The 13,111-nt window shown below is 46.3% G+C and overlaps 1 protein-coding gene across 3 annotated transcripts in view; it reads left to right on the top strand.

Moving 5' to 3' along the window:
* LOC119402122 (zinc finger protein 502) overlaps nucleotides 1-13,111 on the top strand; it is a 75,647-nt gene that overhangs the window by 32,182 nt on the left and 30,354 nt on the right. For 2 of the 3 annotated variants that reach the window (XM_049418508.1, XM_037669243.2), the window contains exons 5-7: nucleotides 1,427-1,522; nucleotides 7,276-7,375; nucleotides 8,606-8,756. In XM_049418508.1, coding sequence (XP_049274465.1) covers nucleotides 1,427-1,522; nucleotides 7,276-7,375; nucleotides 8,606-8,756 — 347 coding nt within the window. Of the gene's footprint in view, nucleotides 1-1,426; nucleotides 1,523-7,275; nucleotides 7,376-8,605; nucleotides 8,757-10,032; nucleotides 10,331-13,111 lie in introns of all 3 variants that reach the window. The other variant, XM_049418507.1, reaches the window with a different exon arrangement.

Here is a 13,111-nt window from a genome sequence, read left to right as displayed (position 1 = left end):
AATCAGTATCATCAAGCACCAACAAAGAAATGTTGCAGAAATTCAGCTGTCTTCAGCTGAATTTATTAGTGACATGCCATATTTACAATGGTATTAAAGGGCCCGTAAACAGGCTGCGACTTTTTTTTTACACCCCCCAAACAAGCTCGCTAATTCGTACAGTAGACCGCGGCGATCACGTTTTCCGAATATTACAGCGCCGCGCAGACCCTTCATTTCGAAAAACAATTCCCGCGCTTCTTTCCTACGCCTGACCAATCCTCCTCGTACGCGCAGTGACGCAAACTCGGCGATCGGTAAGTTGACGTAGCACTGAGCTCGTCGATTGGTCTAAACCAGGTCTCAACAAACAGTTGTCAAGTTTACGTCAGTTCCTGTTCCCACCCACCGCTACGAAACTGCGCCTTGTTTTTTGGTGATGCGGTTTCGGCCACGCGGTTGTCGCGCGTATATTCCTCGCACTGCATAGCATCTGCACGCACTTCGCCTTCGACATGAGGCGAAGCTTTGTTCAGTTGCCGGCTGCAAATCGAGCGGGGAGAGGGGAATCTCCGGTAGCTCGGACGGGTCGCGCTTGCTCGCGCGGCAAGCGGGGTTCTCCAGGCCTTTCTCTCGCGCCCCTTCGACGTCTCGGAAAGCAAGTATGCATTCCTGCTGCATTGTGAACTGTCACAAAGGTTTAAAAATAGTGAAGAGCCGAAAACTGCCCGTCAAGTTACGGAGCACGTGCGACAATATAAACAGTAAACAACCAGGAGTCGCAGCAAGCGGAAGTGCATTGCGACTGATCGAGCTCGCCCATGACGTCAATTGTTGACGTCGTGTCACGTTGCCGAAGTGGGCGGAGTCACGACGACGGGCTACGCCTTTTCCTCCATGTGGCGGAGAAGGGTGGTGAGGCCGCGCGAAAATTTGAAACCAGCTGAAACGGATGTTCTAACCCCTGTAACTTCTTTATTATAGCACGTACTCGCAAAATTCTTGCGGCAGCATGTTCACATGGCAAAAGTGCGCATATTTCTCTTCATTACAATTTTTGGACATCGGGGTTGTTTACTGGCCCTTTAACATTACACTGATAAATGTGGAATACTACTCAGGGTGCGTTTATTGATTAGAATAAGAGAGCTGAGCTAGTTGGTAAGTATTCATGTTAAAGAGACAGGGTATGCAAACACGAACGCAAGAAAGCCTTTGTGCGCCTTTTCAGTTGTTAGTCGGCGTTTGTGGTGTCTTGACTTCTTTCTTGGGTCCGTGTTTGCACGCCCTGTCTCTTTAATATGGAGTGTTTACTGTGCAGCATCACAGCTGGGGGTGTGCCGCATAATCACATTGGTAACTTGTTCTGACTCATTTGCAGTTTCATGACTCATTACACAGGTAGAAAAATATCAACACTTTTTCATCTTTTTTGTACATTCTGCAGGTTGCATCACAAACAGACCCTTGGGAGTGGAGAACACAATTTGACACACCAAGCCTATTCCTTCGCTGTATGCAAGGCTGCAATGCTGAGACACAGGTAAGCAACTGGGTATTTCTTATTTCGGCATACTGCACGATTATATTAAATCGAAAGCCTGAGATGCCTCATCAAACACGAAAATTGACCGTCGGCAGTGTCAACACGAGTGATGCAAAAAATCGTCATCACATAATGATGTCAACACATGACGCCATCATGACGTTACAGATCGCCAAAATTTGTGACACGGTCGTGACGTCGCGCAATGACGCCATCACATGACATTATTGCTTTGCGCTGCCTCCGTGATCGGCCCACCAATCACAGAGGCAGTGCAAAGCCAGCTGAGTTGCAGAAAGCTTGCAATGCCTCCGATCATGGAGGCAGTGCAAAACCACGTTAGGTGCAGAAAACTTTTGGAGGGGGGCGCGTGGGAGGGTCAATACATTGACAGAAGAAAAATAAGAAGATGGCTTTCGCCTTCGAGTCGTCTTAGGCGAATGCATAAGGGACCTTGTGGGTTGTTTTTTTTCTGTTCCAAATACATGCATTGAACTAATGTAATCTCACAGAACAATATAATCGAACATGCATGCTTGAGGATAGCTATTTTTTGTGGTTCAGATATTTTTTTGCCGTATTCTTCAACAAATTTATATTCTTTGTGCAAACTTTTCAAATTCCAACCGTTGCATTTTCCTGGTTTCAGTGAAAGTATCTGTATCTACCATTTATTTGCAAACTCCGCTTGCTAGAAATGAGTAGTTTATTTATCTTGTCTTTGAAGGGCTTGGAACATTAACAATTGAATTCGATTTTTGTCAGCCTGTGCTTCCTATGAAGCATACGAAGGATGCAGCATGGGGCACAACGAATGAGCTCAAGGATAGCTTGTGACCCGATTAATGGGGTGGTGTCAACAAACACTCCAAATTTCCAAGGCCATCAGGCACTTGCAGCTTGTAGTCAAGACAAGGCCGTAGACATACTGAAATCCATTGCAAGAGTTTCGGTCCCAGTCTTTGGAAAGCTGGGAGCAATTGTTATTTATTCTTTTAAACCCTTTCAGACGCCACCTATGAAGAACTGTCTGTAAATGCGTCAAATCGATACAACGTTATTTCAAGACACTCGATTTTCTATTGCTACAAAAATAATGTCATAGTATGCTAATTTGTGTGTTATGTAATTATTCCCAATTCAATTGTAATTAAATATCTGTTTATTCTAAAGTCATTCATGCCTTGTTTTTGCATTAATAGAATCAAACCTCAGACTAGAAATACAGTGCAAATTTGTTTTTGGCTATGTCAATTTTGAGCAAAGAAAAATTATACTTTAGATGTGGCTTGCGGGAAGCAGCACACCGAACGACTCGTCGAATGTGGTAGTGCCTTCAGCAAAGTAACCGTATGCAACAGTACACTGCAAAATGAAGTTAAATGAGGACAAATGTATTGTGCAGGACATTCTATTCATCCAAAGCTCAATGTATCTGGCTCTTTCTTAGCCACTAGTCGATACAACTAACAAAAACAAGTGGTGTACACAATTGTGTACACAGCATGTCAAAAGGTTAAAGCACAGAAAACTGAAGAGGTTGTTAGCGTTTCAAACAAGCTTCTATTGTTTTTAAAAGCGAAGCTGTTCAAGTTGGCAGTGAGACGTCCACTAACAAAAACTGCCTGCTGCGCAGTTGCCATAGCAACCGCCACAGCTGCGCATCATGTGAGCTAAAAAAAGTTACACCATCTCCCGCTAAAGAGAAGCATGTGTGGATGCGAAGCAGCGGGGACATGGTTCGCTTGAGTGGGAGATGGTGTAATTTTTTTTTTTAGGAGCTGGCTCGCCAGGTTCTTAAGCTGGGGTGAAGTCCCTCGCCATAAGCTGCATCCATCCATTCAAAGCGTCATGGAATGCGAAGAGGAACGCTACGTGCATCGTGGCATCCCTCTAGCCTAGCCTGGCCGTTAATTCTCACAGGGCGAGGGAAGAACGCGGTCGACAGGCGGGCGAGAGGGGGGGAGCGTAGGAGAGGAGAAGGGGAGGGGACGCGCATGCGCAGTGGGCGTGTGCACGCCTCCCGAGGCGTGCGAGGGGGGGAGCGTAGGAGGGCGCTCATCGCGGCGTTGCGCAGGAGAGAATGAGGCGCGCGAGAGGGGGGGAGCGTAGGAGAGGGGGGAGGGGACGCACATGAGCAGTGGGGGTGTGGACGCCACGGGAGGGATGGATGGACAAAGCCCCCGCCTTAAGGGGCTTTGCGTCTAAAATAGCCATGCCACTGCTGCACCGAGGAGCAACCGTCACCATAGCAACCGCCACAGTTTCTTACACCATAGCTCAGGGACAGCGATTTCAACAAATTCAGAGTGGCAAGCTTTGCACGTATTTTGGATCCGCTCGTCGCCGTCTCTTGGCTGCCGCTTCCTTGGCCAAGCATGCTGGATCTAATTGCCGCCGGTGTTGTGAATCCCGTGCTGCAGCACGATGAGCTGAGGCACAACCAGCTTCGCTTTGCCACAAGCTTTGCGCAGCTTAGTGCAAACTTCCCGTGACATGACATGACATGACAAGAACTTTATTGGAGTCCTGAGGAACTCGAATCTTCCCGTGTTTTTTTTTTTTTCATGAAGCTAAGGCTAAATCTGTCGTACTGTTCTCTGGCAGTACTTTTTGGAGTACACAGGCCTGCCTGCTCTAGGTACTTCTTCGCAGTGCTTAATGTTCTGCATGAAAAACTGAGACACCTCATTTACTGGCCGTCATGATCGACCAATAAATTTATGATCCCCAAAAGCTTCCTACTGCATTATGCCGCCTGTCAAGTCATCATAAACTGCACAGAAGTGTCTTGTGCGGCACCAGGCACCATACATTAGCGTGTCCTCAAGTTTTCAAACTACAAAGGGTGCTTTACGGTTAAGTTCCTAGTGGTCATCACGCCTAGTGGCATGATAAGCTTTTCTCAAGACCTTATGGCAGCCGTTTTACAGACTCGTTGATAACGTCATACTGTGAAATTTTGCACTTTTCAAATTCCGACCCTTGCATTTTCCTGGTTTCAGTGAAAATATCCACCATATACCATTTGCACCTTTTAATCTTATATTATTATATTTTATACCTTATATTTATAATATAATTTTGCACCTTTTGAAATCGGGGGATCTAGTGCTGGTCGACAAAGGGTTTCCTCAAATAAAAGGCACACTTGCAGAGAATGGTATTAAGTTTCAGATGCCAGCATTTGCCCACCCTAACCAGCCTTTCACCAGAGAAGTGAACACCACATAGTATAAAGTAGCTAGTGCGAAAATCCGCAAGGAAAGGTCCATGCAGCACATGAAAATTTATCGCATTGTGTCTGAAAAACTGTCCTCGGACCTAGTTCCTCATCGACATGTGTGGGGTGCTTGCAAATCTAGAGAAGCCAATTATCAAGGCAATGGGCCACCCTTGAGGCTGAATGCACCTTGATATCATCGCCTATGTAGCTACAGTAGACTCGATAATTTAAACTCAAGGGAACATAAGGATTTTATTTGAATTATCAGAAGTTTTCATAGATATGACTGATAGATATGACATAATAATTGTTGGGGCTTAACGTGCCAAAACCACTATATGACTAGGAGGGACGCCGTAGTGGAGGGCTTGGGAAATTTCGACCGTCTGGTGTTCTTTAATGTGCACCAAAATCTAAGCACATGGGCTTCAAACACTTTCGCCTCCAACAAAAATGCGGCCGCCGCGCCTGGGATTCGATCCTGCGACCTTCAGGTCAGCAGTCGAGCACTATGACCACTGTTGCGGGTTCGTGTGCAAGCCTGTGTATGCAGGTCCTTGTAACTTGTAACATGCTGTGCAAGCTACGAAGCAAAGAAAGAAATTAAGGACAAAACGCGGACTGCCAACTGTGCATTGTGTGAAACACAGGAGTCATTAAATGTAGGGAACCTTTATAGTAACACACACACACACACACGCACGCGCACACACACACACACACATATATATAAGCACATGCACCTCTTGAATACAGAAAGAAAAAGCAACTTAACATTCATGTACTTTGTTTACGTAATATGTGCAGAACTTTACTTCTCTGGTGAGCTGGTCAGGGTCTCTGCCCAGCGAATGGGCACGTTTGAACATCCTAATTTGCTTTTTCACCGACATGATTTAATTAGAAGTTATAATTGTAAAAATTTGGTGACTTTTTTTAACACTAAACAGTACTTTCTATAGAGTTTTCCAGTTAAGTGCGCATAGGGCTGTGATAAGACATAAGTGGCTATAGAAAAAGAGAGAGAAAATTACGTATAATCTAGTCATGTGACACGTTCCCACCAAACCAGGTAAAATCGCGTTACTAGACACATGATATGTTCCTGCTGAAACCACGTAAAATTATGTTACTCACGTGATATGTTCCGTAGACAATTTACATAACTAGTCATGTGCCATATTCCTGCCAAAACCGCATAGCATCATGTCAAACCTAGCACCACTTTGCAACATTTAGCAATACCTAGCACGAACTTAGGTAAGCCAAACCATGACAAGCTAGATGACCACCAGCTCCGCGGTGACCCAGTCTTGTGCCTCTAGTGCAAGCCGCCCACATTTTTTTCTCTCAAGTTTATCGTGCTGGTTTCAAAGTTTTACCAGCACTGGCCCTTCACGTGGCCGCACCTGTAAAAACCACTCGCCAGCGCAACAGCGCTCCCTCAAAATCTACTCTATAAACACATGGCATGTAAACAAAGCTAGTGTGTCCAGAAAAAACGTTGATTCACGCATCAACAAATGCAGCCATTAGCAATCGGGGCATTACAAAGAAAGCAGCATACTTACGATGAGCGGCACTTCGTAGAAAAGCTTGTTGATGCTTGTCTCTGGCAAAGACTTGGCGCGTATGGTGACAATGTCGTCCCATACAGCTGCATCATCGGACACATGTCCACTATTATAAAGTGCGGCTCCTTTGCACACGCTGTCACCTCAGAAGTAATTATTTGGGACGCGCACGAGTGGTAAATCACACGCACGCACTTCCGCCGTGCTTGCAGTGAAAAGAGGCGACTCTGGCACGAAGCCCACCTGCGGTTCCAACCGCTGCCGCTATGTGGCTTTTCATGGCGCCGCACACCGCGTACAGGTACGTGCGAATATTCGAAACTAGCAAATATTTCGAACTGAGTAGTGCCCTATTGGATTTGGTCTCTAAATGAAATAGCTGCTGTTCGTAAACTAATGTTCCTCTGTTAGCTTGCGTATACTACAAAATGCTACCTCTGAGGCAGCATGCTTGGACATGTGTCACGGTGAAACCATAAGGTGCAAATGTCATCTGCTTAGGTGCTGTTTCAAGGCCGATAACCGAAAACAGAAGGCTGCTAGCTAGAAATCTATGCTGTCACCAGCCCTGCAGCTTTGCCAAGATTTATTCAAATTAGTTTCGTTAGCCTTTCGTGCACAATTTGAGCTCGGAAATTGATCCTGTTTAAATGATTTGATCATTTTAACATATGGTATAGTAGCGCAGATTCGACGGGGACAAAGAGGACAAGAAGAAACACGGCACTCACTACACTTGCAACTAATTTTATTTCAGAAGCAGCACTTCATATATAACCCAAATCCCTAGCGACACAGAAATGAACTACGAACACTGAATCATTGCCAAAAGAACGTCGAATTTGCGCTACTACACCATATGTTAAAATGATATGTCACCAACTAGCCCAGCTCTCAACCCTACTGAACTTCATTAAATGATTTGAGTTTTTTCTGTTGCATGTGTGCAGACGAGCCTACCGAGGACCTGCACACAAGAAACCCAGACACAGGATGTCGACGAGAAGTCCAGTACTGAGTTTCCAGAGACGACCTCAGATTGCAGGACGCGTAAGTGCGGTTTTTTTCAGAGATTGTTCACGGCGGACACATCTGGCACTTCTGACATTGGGAGAACAAACAAAAGGGTTAAAAGCTTGGCACACAAAAGCTCACAAGGTCCCTTATGCATTCGTCTAAGACGACTCGAACATGAAAGCCATTTGCTTCTTCGTTTTGTTCTCGCTCGATGTATTGATCATCCCCCACCCTCCTCGGAAAGAAAGCTTTCGAAACCTCACCTGGTTATGCACTGCCTCCGTGATTGGTCCACCTTTTACCAAGTGACGATGTTATGTGATGACGTCATCATGTCACGCCATAGGTAGTAACGAATTTTGGCAATCTGTGACGCCATGATGACGTCATATGGTGACATAATCGTGTGACGATAATTTTTTGCATGATTCATGTTGATGTTGACACTGTGGCCAATGGTCGACACCGACGGTCAATTTGCGTGTTCGATGAGGCATCTAAGGCTTTCGCCTTAAAAGCTGACTGTAGAGATTTCCCTAGAGCGGTTCTCAAATTGGTTTCTGTGGAACCCTGGGGTTTTGCAAAAAGCGTTTTGGAGTTCTGCGAGTGATCAGAATGAATGCACACCTGCCAACTCTCCCGATTTGTGACCAGTCCTCCCAGTTGTACGTGCACGGCCATAAATCTCTCAATAAACAGCCCTAACACCGCTTGAAATTAAACTAAGAAAGGCGAGCCGTTATAAAAATTTGCTCGCCTTGAGGTACCCAAAGAGCTTTCTGAGAGAACCTCTACCCACTGACGTAAAGGAAGGGGAAGGCCGCCGCATGTGTGTGTGGCCTTGGTTTTTTACAGTTCGGCATGTCATCTTTATCTCAACGAGGAGCTCACAATAACATCACACTGCAGCGCACACCCTTTATGTTTGATGCTAAGTGTAGGACGGGGCTACTGGTTTTTGTGCGTCATAGCACATTGTGCCATGCGTGCATGCGTAATAATTATTCATGCACACTGTGAATGTGAGCACTGGTATGAATGCCAGCGTCTAAAAACGTTACTGCAATTCTTCAGAGCTGTACATGACGTTACAGCAGCCACGAGAAGCAAAAAAAAATGAACACGTCAATGTGCGTGTGAGTTTTGTTTTTGTCGCAAATACGAGATTATGCGTTAGTTGTAATCTCCATAGCGCAGCTTTCACAATATCATTAGCAACCGAGGAGGCCTGTTGCGAGAGTAGCACAATCTTGTCTGCTGCAGGTGACTGTGGTACGGCCACACATCATCCGGAGTTCTACTGTGAGGAGTGTGGCGGCACATTTGTGACAGCCAAGCGACTGAAAGCACATCAGCATATCTCGCACCCAAATAGGTGCACGTGCTCCTACTGCTCCTATTCCACCAACAGTGGGTGAGCCAGTGTTCCGTTTTTCTCTTTTGTGAAAGAAATGACAGTCAAACCCATATGTATTGAATTGCACGCTGCATCGAACACTTCTAACATCCCCTTGGAAAACCTATGCAAGAGTATAGTACTGTATCACATGTACAGGGTCGAGACTGGGTCTGGTAAAAAGAATTTATCAGTTAGATCGGTAAATAGGTTATATTAAAAATCTACAATGCCATCTGTCAACAACGCCATCAGCTCGATCCGCTATGTTTTGTTGGGCGCGAAAACGAAACCAGTCGCTATCGCAGCCTTTCAGGTGCTATCTGCTGGTTGTTTATCTTCATTCTGCGATGATTTCTCAATGTTTGGTGCTCTGTTCAGGCAAAAAGGAAGCCCTGACAATTCTGGGAACGATGTAACACTAATTTTAATGAAATTTATCAGTTACCTGAACGAAGAAAAATAAAGTATACACCGACGTGAACTTGTTTCGTCAACAAGATCAGCACTGTGCTTGAGTTCGGAAATGACCGGCGCCCGCAAAAGCGGTCTTCAACCTCAGTTCTTATTTGTCCGTGCAGTTTAGTTGCTTGCCTGCAACATTAGACTTGCAGAACAATACTACAATATATGCATTTTAAAACAGACGGCTGACATCGCACACGCGCGAGAGAGCATGACGGATCAACATTAGCTTGTCGGTGCTGCAGATCAACGAAAACAATGATTTACGTATATAAACGTGTGTAAGCAGTGCCACAGACGCTGCTGGGCACGTTCGCGGAAAGTCGTTGCCGCCACACGAGACTCAATCGGCGCAAAGATCCCAACAGGCATCTCTTTACAAGCTTTGCAAGACAGTATGCGCCGAAGTACATAGTCTGCATGCCGCGTTTTCCCTTCGCTTTACACCTCCTTATCCCTCCCCTTTTATTTTTAGGAGCTTGCTCGCCAAGCTTCTTATACTCACGCCTTGTCTGTTGTTGGCGGCGTGTACACTAGTTCGCATTGTTCCATCCATAGGCGCAGCTGCGCTCTCTCCGGTGATTTCAAGAATGCTCAATAGATGGCGCGCCGCTGCCCAAGACGGCGAGCCTGGTGCCACACTTGTCACCGCCCCGTTATAAAGGGGACGCTCATAGCATCTATCCATCCATCCATTGGCGCACACCACCCTCGGCGCGTGCGCTAGTTAGATAGGTGGCTGCTAGAGGGCCGCGCCTCTCATTTGGCACGCTTCCTTTCTCTTTGCCGGGAGCTCACTCACTGAACACTCTTCGTTACCACTCCGCAGCATGAACACCCCAGAAGCCAAGGCAGCAGCACGGCGGGCTCGCAGAGCAGCAGCAGCTCGGGCTCGCCGCCAAGACCCTGCGGTGAAAGCCCGGGAGGCCGAAGCGAAGAGGGCTCGCCGTCAAGCAAACCCGGAGCTGCGGGCCAGCGAAGCAGAAAAGTGGCGGGCACGCTGTCGAGCGGACCCTGCTCTGAGAGCTCGCAAAGCAGAAGCAGATCGGAAGCGGCGGCAAGAGAACCTCGAAGAAGTGCGGGCGCGGGATGCTGCGGCCAAGCGACGAAAGCGGTCGCTACCTGAGGTTGGCGGCGCCGACGCGCGCTTCAAGTTGTATATATAACAACGTTGTTACGTCTATATATGATGGTAGAGGAATGTGTACGGAGGATTCGCAGGTTACCCAATCATCTCTGAGCAAGCTTCTCTAACATCATTCACTTTATGGATATGGCGGTGATTTTTTATTTTGCTTTCTTCGGTCAGCGTGCACTGCGAACACGGAGCTAAGTGTTACGGAGCCGTACAGTAGATGGAGCTGTTTGTCCAGTAGATCACACTCACGGTTTATATGTTCTCTGGCACCCATATTTCCGCTGATTGTAGACCCTCGTATGCTGTCCGCAATTCTCTACACTGTAATGCAACGCCACCGAGGGATGCGAAAGCAAAGGGCGCAATATTTTAAAAAGATACGTCAATGAACGTACACGTATAGCGTTCAAAAAAACCTGAAGGACAATACTAAATTCACGTGATAGATTACAGCCACAAAACATAAACAACCAGTGTGCAGTAAAAGAGCATTACTCAGGCCGCTCTCTTTGTACACAGTTATAACACGCGATCAGTATATTTGTTTGGTATGCGGTGCACCGCTCGTGCACATGTCCATGCCTTGTTTATTTCGAAAAACCTATGACCCAAACTATTGCGAAGGGTGTAGACATACCTGTGGTTAAAGAAATGAGCCACGGAAAGCAGTACACCGTTGCACAGGTCGCACAGAAACAATGTGGTGTCGATATCTGACGACTACATGTTTATGACGCATGATATAATCGCAGTGCGTGGGAAATACAATGGAGATGTATCACAGTACAAGGTTACCTTAGAAATTTAACAGTCACATGTACTCTGCAACGAACATTTTTCTTGAACGCCTACCTCAGATCAGAAGCGCACGCCACTAGAGAACAGCAGTTTGGCTTTGCGAAGCAGTACGCCTCCTGCAACTGCCGTCCGGTTGAGTTTTTAAGCGTGTTCTCGTGAATATTGTGTTCTCGTCGATTTGTTGTGGCACAGTGAGTTCCTTTGACCATTTGGCTCTGGAGGTAGAAAAAGACGACCACATTTTCTTGGCCCGATAGATCCGCCAACGACTGCTGCTCAACCTCTCTGTGGCCTTTTCTTTGGAGCCACTAGCAGACGATGCCGCGACGCCGCCCAACAAAAAATGGCGGAAGCGCCCAGTGTTGCCGGAGCACCAAGCATTATGAATAACTCCTATATCTTTAAAATTCTTCAGAATAGTTTCCTCAGCCATCAATACACAATTTCAAAAGTGATACCCATGCTGTAAGGCTCCCTGAAAGTCTGCTGCTGGGACCTCTGTCAGAGACTCTGTGACAGCCTGTTGGATGTCGGGAATACCATCGAAACGGTGACCTTTCAGGCGTCTCTTGAGATTTGGGACCATGAAGAAGTCTTGCGGGCTCACGTCAGGGCTGATACAGCCCTGATGGTCTTCCTGTTCTCAGAGCTCAAGAGAAGCCTGAAAGGTCACCATTTCGACGGTGTTCTCGCCATACAACGGGCCGTTACAATCTCTGGTAGAGGTCACGGCAGCCAACTTTCAGAGAGCCTTTGCATTATGGGAATCGTGTTGGAAATTGTGAATTGATGCCTAAGGAAACTATTTTGAAGAAATTTAATAATATCTACCAATCGGATCTAAATTTTTTTACCTGGTTCAGTCTCATTACTTTACAGACAGACCCTGTACACCAAACTCCCTTTAATAAATAACCTCTAATTTTTTGGACTTAGTATTAAACGTTCATTAGATCGGGTGCTAAATATGAAAGGAATGTTCCGTGGGCATGTTGTGACTCACAAACACTGAGAGGGTGCTGTCTTTCCATGAAGGCTGCGGACATCAAATGTAAATAAATTTTCAATATGCTAACTCAGTTTGCTCACCCTCATCATACTGCCAGTATCGAAGGCTTGTTACATTTTCCTCGTTAAAGGGGTACTGACACAAAAATTATGATATGGCGTTTTTTTTTGTTGCAATATGTTACTGGTGGCCTATTAGTCATAACATGGCACATCGCTTGCCGCAGCATGCGACAGATAATTAATTACAGTCTGTTTGTTACCGACCAGTCTCACTTTCTGTTAGGCAGAGCTCCGAGAACGACAAGCCGCCGTGTGCAACTAATGCCATCTAGCCTATGAAAGGCACACAGAACCAACATTATTAGTCTAGTAGTAACGTTGCACAGAACTGCGAAGCACTTTTGTGCTGCCTGCATCGTCCACTCGCATTCTTTTGCATATGGTTGTGCAGAGCAATGTCGTTGCCGTCATCGTCATTGTCGTCACCTGGTGGCAAAGACTTTCCCCACGTTCGCCGTGGGCATGCGCCTGTGAGCAGCCGCCGAATAGTAGCCTGCTGGTGCAAGCGCGGCATAAGCACAATGGCGACTATGACGTCGTGATTTAGCTGGGCATCTCATGTAGAACTTGGCCACAATGGTGACATCATGGAGTTTGGGTCACCTCCAGGTCACTTTGTATGATGCCGATGTCACGAGGGGCGGAGTATAGCGGTGGAGCAGGCACGCGAACTTCTAAATTCATGTAAATTACCTTCCAAGCCGTATTCACCGTTCAGATTTGGAGGATGATGTATGCATGTTCATGATAATCGATCCCGCAGGCTATCTCAGCCACAAAACTTTGCGTCAGTACCCCTCTAAATAATCGAGAGTGATTGCGTTTGATTCCTACTTTGTTGGGTAACTTCAATGCCACTTCTACGCTAATTTTCTACCTACTTCGAACACTTAAAAAGCAA

This window comes from Rhipicephalus sanguineus, chromosome 8, assembly GCF_013339695.2.
Source record: "Rhipicephalus sanguineus isolate Rsan-2018 chromosome 8, BIME_Rsan_1.4, whole genome shotgun sequence".
Taxonomy (NCBI): Eukaryota; Metazoa; Arthropoda; class Arachnida; order Ixodida; family Ixodidae; genus Rhipicephalus; species Rhipicephalus sanguineus.
Note: the sequence above shows the minus strand (reverse complement) of the source record. Positions and strands in the feature narration are given on the sequence as shown.